Source organism: Protopterus annectens, chromosome 1.part0, assembly GCF_019279795.1.
Source record: "Protopterus annectens isolate FY-2018-M chromosome 1.part0, PAN1.0, whole genome shotgun sequence".
Lineage (NCBI taxonomy): Eukaryota > Metazoa > Chordata > Ceratodontiformes > Protopteridae > Protopterus > Protopterus annectens.
The window spans coordinates 1,514,796,666-1,514,816,635 of record NC_056725.1 but is presented as its reverse complement, the minus strand read 5'-3'; the positions used below and the strand labels follow the sequence as shown (position 1 = coordinate 1,514,816,635).

The 19,970-nt window shown below is 36.4% G+C and overlaps 1 protein-coding gene across 1 annotated transcript in view; it reads right to left on the bottom strand.

Moving 5' to 3' along the window:
* WDR27 (WD repeat domain 27) overlaps nucleotides 1–19,970 on the bottom strand; it is a 2,477,832-nt gene that overhangs the window by 1,929,415 nt on the left and 528,447 nt on the right. The window contains exon 7 of the mRNA XM_044072816.1: nucleotides 12,049–12,119. Within this exon, the coding sequence (XP_043928751.1) occupies nucleotides 12,049–12,119 (71 nt within the window). The remainder of the gene's footprint in view (nucleotides 1–12,048; nucleotides 12,120–19,970) is intronic.

Genomic DNA, 19,970 nt, shown 5'->3' with positions numbered 1-19,970 from the left:
ACAAATAGTATCTGCATGTTTTAGAGTAGTAGGTTGTATACATGAGACAATTGCTACATTGCCTCAGGATGTCTATGTCAGGCTGGCTGGAGAAACAGTGGGAAACTGACCTTCCATTATGTCAGGTGTATTCTGTAATAAGCGGTGGAGGGTGGACTAGATGGTCTAGGTTCTACTGTAGAACTAGTAAAATCAGTTAATCTATGGGAGGTTTAGGGGTAGAAACCTGTGACAGTGCCTCAAAAAGCGCAGCTGGGTTACTCCCTGGAGAGCAGTCCGCAACTGAATTGTGCGCTGAGAAGGAGGGAAGCTTAGGAGGGTTCCATAGCAGTTGTCTAGGGAAAATTATTTTTAGCATCTGCGTCTAGACACGGCAGTGCTAACCTTCATTGTGCTGTGTGCAGCTATGCACAAATGCTGTGTTTAAATATCAGCTAAGTAAAACAGTTTTCAAACAATCCAACTAATAGGAAATCCCAAGACTGAGCCTTATTCCAACAATCCTGAACTCAAATGGGTCCTGACTACAATCTTCCACTACAAGGTGGAGAAGGACCCTGGCTGGCTTTAGTGATCAGAAAATGCCAAACAGTCTAGATTCAGAAAGTCTGAGTGTAGCCTATGCTATAAAATGTTCAAGTACTGTAAATAGGCAGTGCAGAAAACACAGTCACAACAATAAAAAGAAAAACTTTAAAGTAGGTAGCAAAACAGTTGCTAACAGTTTAAAAGTGCAAAGAAGGTTATAAAAATACTTATTTTTCAGGAGAATTCACAAGATGCCTTGGATTTCATTCAGATTGACCTCAGATCTTTAGCTAAGGATGCCAGACTCTGAGCTGCTCTGGTAAATTGAGCACAATCCTCAGCAAACTCTGTTTTTAAATATCAGCTAAGTAAAACAGTTTTCAAACAATCCAACCAATACGAAAGCTCAAGAGTGAGCCTTCTTCTGACAATCCCTAACTCAGGTGGGTCCTTGACTACACTATTCTGCCACAAGAGTGCAGCAGGGCCCTCTTAATGTAAGATGACTAGCTTTAGTGCACAGAAAATGCCAGTCTAGATTCAGCAAGTCTGAATCAAGCCTATGCTGTAAATTGTTCAAGTACTGTAAATAGGCAGTGCAGGAAATACAGTCACAAACAATATGAAAAACAGTTTAAAGTAGTCAGCAAAACAGTTGCAAACAGTGTAAAGGTGCAAAGAAGATTATAAAAATACTTATTTTTCAGTAGAATTCACAGGATGCCTTGGATTTCATTCAGACTGACTTCAGATCTCTGGCTAAGGACGTCAAACTCTTGAGTAGCTCTGGTAAACTGGTCATCTACTTGATGTTAGTGATTTTTATTTATATAAGTATAGTAATGTGCCGTTGAATTATGAACATGTTCAGATTTTTGAAAAGGGTGTTTACCTCTGTACTTTGCAGGATAACTAGTCTCCCTGATGTTCTTACTGATTTAAAACTTTATGAGAGGCAGTTTAACCTTCCACTATGGTTTAAAGGGGAACAAGACTATGCTGGTGCATAAGTTACTAAGGTGAAAAAAAAGTCTTTCTAACTTCCCCTTGCATCCCACCATACTGTTATTTGAAAAGATGCATGCTAATTGCTTTAAGAATTCTATGAGGTGTGATACACATAAACAAACATTTAATAAACATCAATATGAATTGCTTAAGAATGTGTGTGACAATAAGGATATTAATCGATTAGCTACACTATGCATCTCAAATGTATTTGCTATTAAATGATGATACATATACTAGTATAACTAAAAATGAGATTAATTTAGCTTGCTGTAAGACTGATGTTACATTATACAATATGCTTATGCATGGACAAATAAAAGAACAGATATGTCATTACCTTTATTTTAAATATTTTTAGAATATCAAAAATCCACAAGGATGTTCTTAACCCACCTTTAGACTGATAGTGGATGCAGCTGTATCAAAAACCTACCCCACTGCTAGATATATTGATTATAAACTTAAAGAATTTTGTGGATATATTTCCTTATTTAATTATAGATACATGTGTTTTTTTTTTTTTTTGCTCAGATAACATCGGATTTATTAATAGATAATGTATTGTTCTTCACTGTTGATTTGAAGGATCTTTATTCAATAATGCCTCATTTAGTAGGATTAGAACATTTTTCTGAAATCTTAGCTTTGATTTCAAATTTAGAAACATGGGAAATATTAATGTTAACCTAAATAGTGGAAACTGTTTTATCTAGTAAATGTATTTGTTTTGAAGGTGAATTTTTTTCCATAAAAGAAAGTCCCCAAAGAGGGACTAGTTTTCTGTCTGGCAAACTTCTGGTGTGGTGGTATGCAATTGTAAATGTGAGCAGGATTTAAAATCTCTACAGGTAAGCTTTACCAAAACTTTCTTCATGGGTTTTAATTGCATGTGAGCTGGTAAATTGTTTGAATCAAGGAAATTGGATCATATCTCTCAACCTGTTAGAGCAAGGAATCTGGACAAAGGCACACATAATGAGGGGATAAAGACCTAAAAATGAGGGTACTTTTTAAATATTGCTCTTACAAACTTAGAAAGTGGATAGAATAACAGGTTATGCATTAGCATGAATTTTCTGAAGAATATGAAGTCTGAAACTCAAATGTGTGCCATTATTTCCTGACTTTAGTCCTCAATGATTTGCCAATGATTTACCAGAAAAACACAGTTTTATGAGAAACAGACCAAATATACGAGTCAAAAATCTAGACATTCTGCGAAAATCTGTACAGTTGAGAAGGATGAACTGGATGTCTGTGTGATCATTTCTATTAACAAGCTGTAGGCATGATTGTGTGCTAGTGGGGTTTTAATCAAAATATACAAGGAGAGAGTAGCCTTGTCACGAGAACTGTGATGCTCTGGTAGAAGAACTTGAAAAGCCTTCCCAAAAGAGTGAGAGTACGCTCTAACTAATCAAAAATATACAGAAAAAGGAGCAGAGTATTCCTTCATTGAGAATGTGAGTGACCCTAATTATAGTCGCAGATCTATCCCTTTGGTATGAAAGTAATTTTTTATAATGGACACCGGCACAAGTGGTTTTAAGTAGCCAGAGGACTTCTGGCAATTATATGTTTAATACGTATGGTAGAGACAGCTGTAATTATTTGGTAAAATGTTCTGCCCTCGTGAGAAATTATTACACTTTACAGTTTCCAGAAAAAGGTGGTTTTGGTAAGAGCATTTTAGAAAATCTATAAAATAAAATGAAACAGGTGGGTAACAAAGTACCAGCTCCTTGTTTGTCAGCTTTTAATGACAGGCAAGAAGAATCTAAAAATAAGGAAAAGGAATCTGTAGTTAGAAGCTTAAAATATAACTCTGTTAAATTAAAGTCACAACTGCAGGCAGCTAATAGAATAGTTAACACTTTAAATATGTGCAGAGGAAAAGTTCCATTCTTGGGGTATGTGTCCATTAAGACACTTATAGAAATTATCATTAGCACAGCTAGAATCACCAGTTGATGAGTGGCCTCCATTACTTTCTGCACCCCCTCCACTAATGTCCCATCTGTACCTCAAGAAACTGTCGATTCTCCCTCTCTGAGATGGCAAGTGAAGGTGAGTTTACTATACACAACTACCACTTTCCCAGATGTGGCCCAAGTTACTTCCAGAACTTACGATCTCCAACTGGGTCAGGTTCTAACACTAGAGTTCATCAACAACGTCAACCTATAATACCATCAGGCCAAATCTAAATACATATAGCTAATAAATTGTATTACAAACATAAATACAGGGAAAGTTAAAACGATTTCTTAATAAAAGTCGGCCAGCAAAAACTAGCACTTTGGGTAAAATTAAACACATTATTACTCAATTACCAATTGCTACTGATGGGTAGGAATATCAGTAGGCATCCCCTGCGGCCACTTTGCAGGTGGCGAAAGAGATACTGAATTTTCTACTTATTCCGATATACCTTCCACACATATGCACCCTTTGAGAGAAGTCCCAAACTCTGTAGAACCTACTGCAAGAGTGATATGGCCATGGACTGCAGCAGACTTTCAAGTAATTGAAGATTCTCTGCCTCCCATTTGAACCAACCAGCATAATCTGCAAAAATCTTAAAAGGACATGTCCAATTGCAAAACCCTACCATCGAAGACCTGACAGCCATACTAAAAGCCGCCAAACCTCCTGATATTTTTTAGGAAAATATGGGAAAAATCTAAACTGGGTGATAACATTCAGAAAATCACAGATGATGGGTTTCTCTCTGCTAGAAATAACTTCTTCATAAAATTAATTAATTAATTACCACAGCATGTGCCCCTGCCCCTAAATGGACAAGAATAAAAACTATTGTGCAAAAGAGAAAATGAATCTATCGACGTGGAGCTGTAATGCATGACAGATACATATGAAACCTTCTCTGGATTTCCACAGCCTGTGGAAGCTGGTTACTACCTATATAAGAACAGATTAAAAAAGTTTGTAAGTTTAGGCATTCATGAAATTGTAAACTAGGTGCAATATGTAGCAGACAATATCCTTATGGAAGAAAAAGAACAAAAGAAACATATTCAACTTCAACAGTTCAATACTGACTTCTGAGGGTGGGGACAGGGAAGAATAAATTGCAGGGAAAGAGGGAGAGCCCAATTCTTTTAGTAACCCCCAGGATAATATTAGCAAAGGTTATAGTATGGTGCAACAGAACCAAATCACACTTGATTTTACCCTCACTTCTGAAAGGGGTACATGGGCAGTTTTCCAAAGTGCTTCTCTTTTATTCCCGATAATACTGGTGCCATCCGTAGTCACCTAGATATAATTCAAAAAGTTGCTGAATATTCACATGTTAAAGAAGGTGATAGTTCCCAACAGGCATGGTAACCAATAGTTTCTCTGGATGGGAAGGAAGGATTTTAAAGTTTTTCATTCTTATAGCCATTATAATAATACTGTTAGGCTTACTGCTCTTTATGCTTAAATCATGCATTTTGAAATTATTAGAGTCTAGAAAGGATGTCAATCTGAACTTTATTACCACTCTGCCATTGTCAGCTATTAATAAAGACCATAGTATTATAGAATATGAAAATAAACTGTTGCAAGATATTTACTTAGAGATATAATCTATATATGAGAAATTGTGAAAAGATGCATAGTATTGAATGTATAACTGATTATTTACAGTATTCAGATTGCATTTTTGTTCCATCAGGATGTAGGCATGTTTTCATTGCAAGTATGACTATATTTTTGAAATGACTGAAAAGACTGTGCATGTCAGGGTCAGAATGAAACAGCATGTGAAAAATGTCTGCTAGCAAGTGAAAAAGTGCCCGTTCATCTGGAAACTTGTAGTCATTGTCCAATCTTAAACAATCGTTATGATTTGAGTGATGCTTTACAGAGTCAGATAGGGGAATGTGAAGGGTGGGAAGTACAGAGAGTTGAAAATGTTAGTGCGTGCATTTCATTTCTAATGTGCCTTCACAGCAGAATAAAAATTCAGAGCTTTCTTCATTATGTATCTGTTAGGTTGCTTCCTGCCTAACATTAGCAAATGCTGACAGGGTTAGAAAAGTATAACATTTGTTCTGAGTTGGATGTTCTGTTATGGAATATGGAACCCGTGCCAAATATGGAATGCCATAAACAAGCAGTCAAAAGAGACCTTAGTTAGCAAAATTAATTAGTTTTCTTTTCTAATTGGTCATCTGCAGTATTATAATTGTTACAGTTTAATGAAAAGAGGTATAGAATATGTTGATTCTTATAGTTCAAGGAGATAGGATCTTCATTTCCTAGTCTCTCATGGGCAGGTATTTCTGTGTAATAAACGAAAAAAAAAAACAATTAATGTCCGTGGTATCCCCGAAGTCTCAAAACAACACACCAAACAAGTGTAGTGGGTCCAAAAACAAAATACTGTAAGAAACTTCTCTGTGTGGAAGATTTTCAGTCCATATATCTCTAGTTAAATACTATATTAATCAGATCAGACAAAAGTAGTAGAAGTAGCGAACTTAAACTCGTCTTAAGTAAAAAAATAAATAAATAAATAAATAATAATAAAAATATATAATTGTACAGAATTACAAAGTATTCGAAAGTAATCCAAGCAAGGCAGGCAGTCTGTTTCCAGCTGAAAATCCTTTATTAAGTACACAGACAAGCGATCCAAGTAAAACAAAAATAGAGCAATAGTTTCCTCAACAAGCTTTCTAAATATATATATACTTTTTATCAGGCAAGGAAGTGGTTTATTGTGCTGTAAAACAAAGTGTTATTGGTATGCCTGTTAAATTCATATCCCTTCCCCCATCAGTGTGACATTCGAGCTGGTCCTGCCCTACTTAGTAGCTGTCATAATAATAATATAACCCTTATGTACTTTAAATAAAATTTATAATGATGTGGTACCTCTTATTTAACCAGGTTATTAAGTAGATTATTAAGTCTGTGATTTTATCCAAGACAATATACTACATGGCTGGAAATATATCAACCTTAGTCCATTCGGCAATCAAAAAATATATATAAATATATACATATACATATACACTTTGCATGTAAAAAATCAATTGTAAAAATCATATTCTATTTTCATAACCTATTGTTAACAAAGATCGCTTTCGTCCTTCAAGACTTCTTCAGATCTGTGTACAAGAACCCTAAAAACTATCTATAAAAATATATATAATTGTATAATTAGTATTGTTATTACACATCATTTTGAAAAATTAGAAAACAGAGAACCAGAAAAAGAAAAAATAATAAGAAAAAATATATGATGATGGAAACAAAATATGCACTTAAATTACAACTGATTTAAAATGGTATTTAAAACCAACTGGTAGAATAAAATAAATTAAAATTAGTCATGTAAACAATGTGGCAATTTTCTAAGTTCCAGTGCACTTTTAACTGAACAGTAGAAGTTTAGTCCAGGCTTCCTAAAAGAGTTCAGCTTTAATTGCCACATGAGTTCATGTTTCGGGTCTATATTATTAGCTCGAAAGCTAACAATATTGAATGCAAATCTATCAACACATACATGTCGAACAACATAAATGTCGAGGTTGCAGTCCATCGAAATACAGCGTATCAAAATATTTTAGTTGTCCCGAGCTGTTGCCGAAAGCGCACAACATAGAATGTTTAAACGGAAATCTCTGTAAGGGGAGATTTCCGTTTACTTAAATGTGCGATCTTGGAGTTGGTATATTTAAGTAGTGGGGGGTGTGGGGGGTGCAGGAGGGCTTGCCCCCCTGCGTAAATGCTTTAGTGTTTTTTTTTGTTTGTTTGTTTAATAATTGTTTTATATTTTTGTTTATGTTGCAGAGTGACAGCAACACGTTTAATTAATGAAGCACGGACATTTCCTTTGTGAATAAGTTAGTGTTGCAATGATTAATGAACAGCAGATTGGGAGGTCCTTAAAAGTTTATGGGCCATTTTTACTTTTGTTACTCTACACCAGGGATGGAGTGTTGGCCAACAATAATTTTTCGATAATGTGAGTTTCGATGGAGATGCATTTCGCTATAGACAGTATTCGACATTTATGTGTTGAGAGATTTACATTCGATATTATTATTAGCTTTTGAGCTAATAATATAGACCCCATGTTTCTCCAGAATATTTGGCATATCTCCTTCAAGATCACCCATGTCTTAAAACCTGTGTGTCTTTTATGAAGAGAAAGGTGTTTAGCTAGTGCATTATTTTTACATCCAGAGCGGATTTCTGACAGATGACATGAAATCCTATGCTTGAGTTTATTTACAGTCTTGCCCACATCGAATGCATTACATTCATTGCACTGTGCCCTGTAAATTACTTTTGTAGTGTTACAATCACCCCCTGCACTGGTCTTAATGATTTTCTTTAAATAAGAGCAATAAAAACTATCACCTTACTGTATAAATATACAAAATGCGCAATTAGTTTCACATCTTTTAGTGTTTCTCTCATATGGTGTAGGTTTAAATTCAACAAAACGTCTAATGTTCCTGGCCTTCCTATAAACAAGATATTAATCAGAAAAGGGTTTCCTGTGACAATGTCCCAGTTTTCTTCAATAACATTTATGATACTGTGATAATCCAAAGTGTATGTCAAGATGCAGCTATTTTTGCATTTGTTATTCTCTGTGGAATTTCTTAACATTCTCCTACTGGGGAGGTTGAGTGAAGGTGCTTCAGTCCTTTTCAGTTCTATAATAGGTTCCAGGATGTTTTTTTAACATCTGCAGCTATTTTTGCATTTGTTATTCTCTGTGGAATTTCTTAACATTCTCCTAACAGACTGCCTGCCTTGCTTGGATTACTTTCGAATACTTAGTAATTCTGTACAATTATATATTTTTTATTATTATTTTTTTTTTACTTAAGACAAGTTTAAGTTCGCTACTTCTACTACTTTTGTCTGATCTGATTAATATACAGTGATTAACTAGAGATATATGGACTGAAAATCTTACACACAGAAAAGTTTCTTACACTGTTTTGTTTTTGGACCCACTACACTTGTTTAGTGGGTTGTTTGGATATATGGACTGAAACTCTTCCACACAGAGATGTTTCTTACAGTGTTCTGCATAATAAATGAAATCATTACTCTCTGCTGGACTGTCCCAAGTGAAAAGTTATTTGGTACCTTAACAAGTCTTAGCCTGAACACTGGTCAGCCATCCTGTTAAACCTATAAAATGCAAAACTGTAACAGAGGAAAGGAACTAAGATGTAATAAAGAAAGTAGTACTGGTTAAACATGGGATTGAAAAAGTTTTGATGAAAAGTAAAAAGAGGAAGTGAATACAGAAAAGAAGCCATTGTAGCAAATACACAGGAAGGAAATACTGAGATTTTCAGTGCAGAATATTTGCTAAAGGACAAACAGATTCATAGGTTCATAGATAAGTACTAAGCTAGCTGCCCTTGTGTGCCATTTTAAGCCTAGCCAGTTTTCCTTTTTGTACTCAAATTGACCAGTCCCTTTTGGTTAGAGATTGGCCTTACTCATCCCATGGTCAATTATAGATTACCCCAATGAGAGTGATGAAAGAATGTTGAAATGTTTTAAATAATGCTGTACACTAAAGTATTTTTGGAGAAAAAAGCCTTTCTTTTTATTCCTCCATTGAAGAATTGAAGATCATCAGTCCATCAAATACCAGATCCTCCTTTTCTGGCACAACCATTTTCAAACTTGAGCTGCAAAAGCCAGAAACGGAAATCTAGCCACCTTGCTGAAAATCCTGATCATAATAAAGTTCAAAGCTACTAACTAAGAAAATAAAAACTCAGAAGAGGCTTAATCTCTCAGGAGGTGATGACGGTAGCATCAGAAGCAGTATGCTCACCCAAAACTAAAGTAATGTCTTTCAGCTTTTCCTGGATAGGGGTCACCACAGCAGAACTCAGGCCTGTTAATGATTGGCAGTGGATTTTTACAGTGCCGAGGTGCCAGCCCGATGCCCAACCTTCAAAGAAGGCACACCCATTCACGCACGCACCTACCTGCATGTCTTTAAATGTCACTTGACTGCGGGGAGGACATGCAGACTCCACACAGAAGGTGCTCCAGCTGAGAATCAAACGAGAGAATCCCTTGCTGTGAGGCGACAATGCTAACCACTGCACCACTGTGGCCATGCTCACCCAAAACTGAATCTCTTAAATGTGAGAAATTTTAATAAGGAAGTATTGAGGAAGGCAGTGACTTTCTTGGATGCACAGAAAATTGAATCAGTCATTTTCTCTCCTCTACACATCATTACACTGGTGGAAATTTACCTAAAATGTGCTAGTTCTTCTTTAAAAAAAGTATAAGCTTATATCTGTATTCTCCAGAGCAGAAAAGGGAAAATGGGTAACAAGTTATGCTATGGCAGGTTATATGGCCAAGAGGCCGCTAATGACAGTTTGCAATTCATGAAATGAATATATATATATATATATATATATATATATATATATATATATATAGGGTTTTTTTATGCCATAGGTTTGTCATTTTCACACCTGGACTCATCATATATCCTTACTTTCCTCAGCAAAGGAACTTAAACTACACAAACATGGAGATCAACCACTTCAGTGAGTGCTCATTACAAAGATTGTCTGTATACTGCATTTAATCCTGCTGTCACAGACTAAATATGTTCTTCTAAGTGAATGGTCACCAAAAAAATCATTTGCACAGTGATGTTTCAATAAAACTGAGCTGCAAGTTTAAGACTGCTGCCTGTGTCAATAGTCTTCCTCGTTGGCTGCCTAGCAGAAAGACAGTCAAATTACATTTCCTGCTACAATGTCTATCTAGGCTCATCTCCCAGTAGGTCTACTGACTCTGCACTGACAGTTTTCAGCTGTACCAAGAGCAACCATGTTTGCTCAGAACCAGACATTAAAAACTGTAACACTGTGTTTGTAGCAAGGCTGCCTTCTGCCTTCTTTTGGCTTTTCCCAGTTAGGGGTCACCACAGCAGAACTCCGGTCTGATAATGATTGGCAGTGGATTTTTACGGTGTCGAGTTGCTAGCCCGACACCCAACCTTCAAAGAAGGCACGCCCATTCATGCACGCACCTACCTGCATGTCTTTAAACGTCACTTGACCGTGGGGAGGACATGCAGACTCCACACAGAAGACTTTACAGCCAAGAATCAAACGGGAGAACCTCTTGCTGTGAGGTGACAACGCTAACTGCTGCACCACCACACCTGATGTAGCAAGGCTCTGTTTCAATAAAACATAAAAAAAAAAAAAATGAAGATTTTCTTTACCACAAAAACAAACCACGAGCAAGCTACATTCTACCAACCAATAACCACCGCAGACGATGTAGCAAGGCTCTGTTTCGATAAAACATAAAAAAATGAAGATTTTCTTTACCACAAAAACAAACCATGAACAAGCCACACTCTACCAACCAATAATTTAACAATGGAATGTTGTTAATAAGGGGAATCTTTCCTGATCTGTTTTTATTTTCTCTTCATGCTGTTGTAAAATGACAAATTTACTGCTGAAAGAATGTGTATTCCCAGTTTTCTTAGTTCAAAATCTGAAAGACTGTAGAGCTCTATCACTAAAATTCTAATAAGAAAAACATAGAATTTTGCAGTTATTCTTTCAAAAAACTTGTTCACTCTTTTTATGATGCAAGAATACTGCTTTGCATTTGAATACAGCACTCTGGAGTTAGTGTTTTAATGAGGCCATAACAAAACAGTAAATTCATATTTATACATTAATATTAAAAAATAACATTTGTTTCACCCATCTTATTGGTGGCTTAATGCACCAAACAGGCCCATACATTTTAGTAGTATTCACTCCAACATCAGAGCTCCTCTTTATCTATGTATCTCTGGGTTGCTGGAAAACTGGTCATGTTGCCATCATAACATGCTCACCTGGTTTCTACTGTGAAAACTTGAATCCTAACTGTGCATGTATTCATTTACAGGGATTTTGCATTTTGAGTAAATACAACAGAACATTCATTTCCACTGAAGAAAAAAATAACAACAGAAATACAATAGACACACATCTGCAACAGAATGTCATATAAAAAGGCAAAACAACTGCCTAAAAATAGTCCCCCCCCCCCCCCACACACACACACACACACACACACACACATCTTACTCTGAGACTGTATGTACTTCAACTCCGTTCCTTCTCTGGGGAACAGCTATGCTGGAGACAATAATACAACAAAAGCCACGATAGTCTAAATAACTTCTGACCAAAACAACGCGAGGCAAAGAGGACTAGGCCTAAACATATGCAGGGAAATAATTTTTTTTTTCAAATATATTTTTATTACATTTTTCTCTTTTTAAAACAAAAAGAAAGAATAAAACAGAAATATACAAGGACAAAATACATAGAATATCAGTTGCAATGAATGTAATAATATATACAGAACATATACCATCAGAGTTCAGTTAACAAAATGCAAAATTCCCAATATGCAGGGAAATCATGAACAGGCACAACAGATTTATAGTGCTAAAAGAAAACCACCTACCTGCCCATCAACTGATCCAGTAACAAACTGTTTTGATTTTTCACTGATACAGAGACTAATCAGTGGAGATGCTGTTTAAAAGAAAATTAGAACTGTGAAAAGTTACAAACCAAAGCAAATTATGAATATATTGTAAGTATGCAGAATATCTGATTCTCTTTACTATGTAGCTGATTGACATGGAATGCACAGGATGTAATTAATGGCTATATATTTACAAATATATTATTTCACATTTATGCATTTTTACCTCATAATCAAAAACAGTATAGTATTTTTGCAGAAAAATTCTGCCCGTATAAACACTTTAAAATGAGGCATCACAAACGAGGAACACAGAAGAATAAAATACCACCGGACAAAATTTCACTGAAAAAATATTAATAACATTTTCACTTAAAACATAACAGACAGATTTTTTGGTATTTGTAAAGGGCATCCAAACAAAGTCCAGTTTTGAATCAGGAGCACCTCATCCGGCATATGTGACAGACATTACACTGGCTGAGAGGGGATGCTCTGACTGCTGGTAAATTTACTCTGGATGAAAGCAAACAACAGTGAGTAGAAGCCTCTTTGACACATTCACATTATGCAACTCCGTAGGTAGAACTGTGCCATAACATTTGATAAACCCACGTTCACTGGAAGACATTAGATCCATGTGCACACAAACTAATTTAGTTACGTCAACCCAATTTTTTTCCCGTATTTTATTCAGAGACTTCAGCAGTGTCAGCACTGGCAAGTCCCCTTCTCTGCTTCAAGAAAAGTCAAGGTACATGCATACACACAAACAGCACACTTTGCCAAAAGGCATAAAAACTGTAAAGTCTAAACAGCTTCATGCTACATTAATCAGCTTCAAACAAATTGTTTTATGAAGCTGTTTTAGACATGTCCATGCATGAATGACCCTACCTGAACTTTCTACAGCAGAAGGATGGGCATGATCTGCCAGAGTTCTAGAGCGAGGAAGACAGTAAAGTAAAGAAGGGCATGATATGCTGTCACAGAAAATATGGTAGTTCTGTAGATTGACTACTTGAAATGTCACTGTTGATTCAAGTGTTCTACAAATTTTGATACTACCATGTTGTAAATCAGACACAGAAAAATGTATGTGCTCCATCCTTACAAAGGTAAAAACAGGTACTAAGTGCATTTTGATGACTCACGGCTACAAAGAAACAAAACCTGAATGTGGAACTGGTGTATCTTAAACTGCAGGAACTTCTCCATGCCCAGCGTGGCCATCCAAGCTTTCTTTCTATGAAAGGTAACAAGTTCTTTAAGGTCAAAATTCATAACTTACTACTTAATTGTTGCAATAATCTTCAGATTTTACGGGTCTACTACAGGCTTCCATGTGTTGCCCCTTTTGGTACCTTAAGGAACCCAGAATAAAACCCTTTTTTCTATTAGATGGTATAGGGTTCAATTGTTATTATTTATTTATTTGTTTGTTTTATTTTATTTATTATTATTTTTTTATTTATTTATTTTTTTTACAAAAGTTGCTCCTAGAACTATGGGTAGTTATTATCGTGATGTCTGAGAAACTGTTTGTGGCACTAACACCAGAGAAAATTTGATGCCTTTCCATTTGAAAATTATCTGAAACCCAATTTGTTGCCATTTACTGAGAAAATGAAGATACCTTCTCCCTCTACTGGGTAGAATAACAAAGCCTAAATAGTTAAAGACAGCTTGGAAGTTACTGCAACCTGCTTTTCACCTGCTGATACTTCTTTTGGGAGTCCTCTATTGTTGTCTTCTGGCCTGTGCTTATTAGGAGCTAGATGGGATGTTACATTTTGTAAAGTGTCTATTTTGTGTGGAAGATGTTTATTAGTGTGATGAGGTTATGAATGTTGACCTTACCAAAATGGCCAGACTACTATTTAAAGTTCTTATCATGGAAAGCTTAATTTGTGGTAGCTGGTACTTCAGCAAGAATATTCACTGAGATATACTCCTTATGATCTAAATCCCTTTATCTCATTTTTCAAAAGAACAAAGTGGAATGGTGGAATAACCAATTCTTTATGCCTAAATTAGTAACATATATACACTTAAACCAGTCAATACATTTAACAGTGTTTTGCCCCAGTATTTAAATAAATTAGGGTACTTACTGCATTGCCTAGATGCCCACCATCAATTAACTTTTGTTTGGACAAAACTAACAAATTCCTTATGTATCAAGCAGATTAGGAAAAAAGGATATCTAAAGTCACCCTGTCTCACTGATTTTCTGAATGCATTATATATTGTCGATATAAAATATAAACAAAGATTTGTCAAACAAACCAAAGGGCATGCTATTCGGGCAGAAGCTACTTTTCTGTTGTTTTTTTTTTTTTGTATTTCTAAAAATGTCTTATCAACATTTGTGCTGCTGCAGCATGTGTTTCTTTGCCTGCTCTCATAAGACAGTATAAAATCAATGCTATTTCGTAGTGTAGGTCTATCAAATGGGTCTACTACTATTAAGTATTCTGTCATAATACTGCCCAAAAGGAAGAATTGGGACTCTGCCCTATCAATTAAAGTGGATGGACTTGATCCTGTGCCATATGTAAAGTTATATACTTACCATAAATATAGACCTTCATAGTCTACTTATATCTTTTCAACATATCCACCCACCTTTCATTTTCTGCCTGGGGGATTATGGGGAAGGATGCCTGAGTGATATGTGCAGAAATGTTTAGTATCTGTGGTTAACAGTTATATGTATGTTAATTGTGTGCTATTCCACTTACGGTTCAAGGGCACTTTTGAGATCTGGAGAGTTAAGGAAATGCAGAGCATTATGGGAGCTGAGGGAGGAGTTATAGCCCAGGAAAGACTTAAAGGTGCTGACATGACTATTGCCTGTGGCTTCTAGTTACATCAAGTTGGAATGAATGAAATGGATGCACCGGATTATCTAAGATTAAATGTTGTTGTTGTTGTTTTTCTTTCGGCTTTTCCCAGTTAGGGGTCGCCACAGCGGAACTCCGGTCCGCTAATGATTGGCAGTAGATTTTTTATGGATGCCAAGATGCCAGTTCGATACCCAACCTTCAACGAAGACACACCCATTCTACGCATGTCTTTTGAATGCCACTTGACTGCGGGGAGAACATGCAGACTCCACACAGAAGGTGCTCCAGCCAAAAATCGAACGGGAGAACATCTTGCTGTGAGGCAACAACGCTACCGCTGCACCACCGCAGCTTACACAATGCAAACAAAATACAAATCTGACAACCCCTTGGATAAGTTACTTTAGACACAGGACAGTCCAGTGTGGATTCTGAAAAGGAGTGAAAATTCTGGCTAGATTTCCTAAAAGACTTGGTGTAATCAAGATAAAAATCTTGGTTGCCTATGAACATCCAAGTAATGCAAAAGATATGCGCCTTTGTTGGAAAATTGGGAAAAAAATATGTAAATAGGAATGGACCTGTTAAGTTTACTCTCAGAAACTACCTTAGATAAAAAGGAAAGGTTTGCATGAAAAGAAACCCTATCCTTATGGAACACTAAGTAAGGGGGAGGAGGAATCAAGTGCTTGCAACTCCAAAACCCTTTTGGTGGAGGTAACTGCCACCAAAAACAAAGTTTTCCAAGTCAACAGCTTCAAATTCAAGGAAGAAAAAGGTTCAAAAGGAGGACCAGCTAGAACCTGAAGAATAAAACCCAGATCCCTGGGAGGGACAGGATCCCGTAACTGGAGGACGAGGAAAAAAGTACCTTTGAGAAAAGTCAAGGGCATACTATCTCTACCGATATGAAAGTTAGAAATGATCACTAACTGTACTTTGATAGTCGAAAAGCTAGAGCCTGAGCCAAACAACTTTGTTAGAAAATCCAAGCCTGACTGCAAGGGGTCAAGTCCCTGAATGTCCCTCCACAAAACAAATCTCTTCCATTTACTGATGTACACTTTTCTAGTGGATTCTTTCTAAGAGGACAATACATGAACAACCACCTGCAAAAGCCTGGGATCCCTGGCCATCAAAGGAACTGAAGGAACCATGTGGGCAACTTAAGGGACTGAAGATTGGGGGAGATCCAGACCAACTGGATAAGACACGAGATCTGGAATGGTATCCAACAACCAACTGGGGTGCTTCAGAAGATGCAAAAGAAAGGGAAACCACACCTGGCAAGGTCAAAGGGGGGCAATGAGGAACAATGAAGCTGTGCAACAGGCTGCTTTCTGTAGAAACTTTACTATCAAGGGAACTGGGGGATAAGCATAAAGGAGACCCTGGGACCAAGCAAATGTTAGAGCTTCCCTGAGTGTCTGTTCCTGAGGGGGAACAATAGAGTAATAGCTGTCACACACAGAGCTCAACAGGGATGGAAACAGGTCACAACATGAAGTACCCCAAAGCCAAAAAAAATGCCAGCTGCCACTGTTGGATTTAGGGACCACACGTGAGGCAATAGAATACTCCTACTGAGGCTGTCAGCCAGAATGTTAGACTTTCCCAAGACATGCTCTGCCACCAAAAAACACTGAAAGGAGATCATCCACTGCCAAACACTCGTGGCCTCCCAACAAAGATGGTAAGAATGTGATTCCCCACCATTTGTTGAGATGCCAAACAACCGACATGTTGACATCTCTACTGCAATCACACCCCTGGGGAGGTTATCCTAGAAAGCCTGCAATGCTAGCAGGACCACTTATTTCCAGTATGTTGATGGTGAATGTGAGCCTCTGCAGAAGACCAGGACCCTTGTGTGACACTGAGGTATTGCCACCTGTTACAGGAGAGGTGGGACAGTACATGTGTGGCATATGCCAGAATGCCTGGCTGAAATTTTGTAAATCTTATGTCATTTGACTGTCACATTAATTTGGACAGATACTTGTATTAAAATATATATTTGTAAAAGTTGTTTATGTTAAAAAAATGCTGCAACAGAATCTTCACAGAGTTCTGAATGTGAACTGTGCCAGTGTTGGGTGACTAGATGTGATGTAATTCTGTAACCAGCTGAAGGAGGGAACTCTGGCAGCAGCAGTTTGTTTTTGTTTTTCTTTGGAATCTGATACATAAAAGATCTATGACAGGTATCACAGTTCAGTAATAACTGTTCAGTAGTAGTTGGCTGCACAGTTCAGTGTGTGGAGCATCTCATCTTGCCTTGTGGAAATAAGCATCTCAACAGTACATCTTGTCCTGGAATGTTAAGTGAGTTAACTAGGGGCAGCTTCTCTTTAGTTTAGTTAGAAAAGGTACCATGATATTAGTTTAGTATAAATTTATTTTTCTGCATGTGAGATTCTATCCAACTGTGTTATTTTATATCTATGATCAAATACCTATCATATTTTCCTAAGCATAAGACCAGGTACATGATTGGGGGAGGTGTATTAATCCTAATTACTAAAATGTTTCTGACACATCTAGTCATTACTTCACTAAACCTATCTGATCATGAGCCCAACCAGTTCATCTGAATGAGCATAACCGTCAGCCACTTAAAACTAAACACAGATGTTCTATTCGGTCTACCTCCCACTCACAACATATTACTAACTTGTTTCTATGCACCACAGTGCTGCCCATCACACTTTCAGAATTTCATGACATTAGGACACTTTAACCTGCAATGAGATCCACCTTTTACTTCCTCCACTAGTACTGCCTTTGCTCTTTTTAACTTAACTCAAAGCATTAATTTCCATACTAGACATAACACCGTAACAGAAAACTAAAAAACAATTAACTGGACACTCTCAGTCAGAGATGGGATTGAATCATTTAGTTATAACAACTTGTGTAAAAAATTTTATGAATGCATTCTGTCATTATACTCCTAGAACCATGAAATAGGATTTATTAAGGTAGAAAACAAGTGATGCTTATATATAAAATTCAGTACAATGTTTTGCTTGATTCTTTATTCCCAGGGAAAATAAAGTGAGGAAAAAGGCTTTAAAATCTTCCTTTGTAAATGGTATAGGGGTCAAAACTATGAAGGATATAAGTAAAATTCACAGATAAATGTGAAATGAGTCTATTTGATATAAGATAATATACGGGATCCACTATTCACCTTTCCACTGTGGCGACCCCTAACTGGGAAAAGCCGAAAGATACAACAACAACTATTCAGTTACAGACTTTATTTAAGGAAGACTACATGAGATTACAGTTATTAGTATTGCTGATTTAAATCAGTTGACCTATTTCACTGTTGGTGGCTATACCCCTCCCCCTCACCAGAGTACTAAGTATTGGCAAATGGCACATGAGATAGTTCAGATTTTAACCTATGCTCATGTTCCAGTTTCCCTGGCTGTTTATTTAGACATAACAGAGATTTCTTCTGATTGTATTAACACTAAAGTAAATTAAGCATCAATGTGAATGATCTTGGAGAATTGGAAAACATTTTCTATGCCCGATGTATTGACTATTAGATGGTGAATGCTGTATGCTGAGAATATTCATTGTCACAGAGGTATATAGTAACACTGTTTTCAATTTAATGTTGATTAGTTTGAAGTTACTAACCTGTACAAGTACTTTTCAACACATCTCTATTTCTTCTTTACCCCTTTTGGGCTCTTTTGGGGTGGTCTTTAACTTTTTGAATTTTTTTTCTTTCTTCTTTGTTATATCTTATTATTTCATCTTATTTTTGTTCTAATGTATTTTCTTTCTTGTTGGAAAAGAGATAATATGAAGTTTTTGTATATCTAATAAAAAAGACAAAGCCTTGAAGGTATAACATGGCTGAATCCGTGGGTACAGATACTTTGGAATCATATGTCAAACCTGACATTATGACATGTCTTAACAGTAGTATTTCTTGATCTTTTCATCTTTTGTGGTAGTTGCTTTTAGTTCTTATACTTAATCAGGCATCAGTGCAATTTGTTTCACAACCCAAATATATTCCAGATATTATTCTAGCAAGTCTTCCTTGCTTGCACTCACTTGAATGAGATCAGTTAAAATCAACTTAATGGCTCAGTAATGTGAATCAGTTTGCCTAGTTTATACTGCTCATCAACATCATATTTTTGAAGAATTAATTAGTATTCTTTGCAGTTTTGTTGATGATTTATGCAATAACTTTCTGAAGTACTCTGCAAAGGCATAAGATCTATATGTAATATATTTGCCATAGACATAATCTTGGAGTTTCTGACAACTGAAAGCTATGGCCAGACTTCCCTTCTTATTCTGTTCATATCTAGGTTGAGCATTTCACACTAACAGACTACTTGACACACAGGCAATAGGTCTATCCTCTTATAGTAGCACTGTTCTTAGTCCTTTGTGGGTTGCATCTATTTGAAGCAATATTTAAGTGCAGGTGCAGTGTTTACTGGTTTCTTCAATATGCTAAAACTTTTAGCTGGCTCCTTCACCTAACTCCAGAATGCTTCTTGTAAAAGTAGCTTTCTCAGTGGCATAGCTAACAAGTGAGGTATGACCATGGGCAGGCATTTTATCATGTCCAAGAAGTGTATTAATATGGGTTTATCAGTAGGAGTTTGTATATTTGCAATAGCACATATCTTATCAGCATCTGACCATAACTAATAAGCAGTTAAAAGATGGCCCAATCATTTTCAAAAGGACGCATCAATATAACAATTCATTTTGTTAAATTTCAAACTGACATCAAACTCTGTGACCTTAGTTTGTCTGAAAGCTTAATCAGTCATACCATGCACTTGTTTTGGAAAGCCCATAGCCAAAATATCATTGACTATGTTTTCATGAGATTCCAATCCTTTATTCAGAGCTGCTAAAGTTATTTGAAAAACCTCTGGAGCCAAAGAAATGTGAAATGGTAGTCTCAGAAGTTTATACCTCCCTAATGGTATATTAAATGTACATAGTTTGGAGCTTGTTTCATCCAGTTTATTCTGTCAGAATCCCTGATTTGCATCTAGC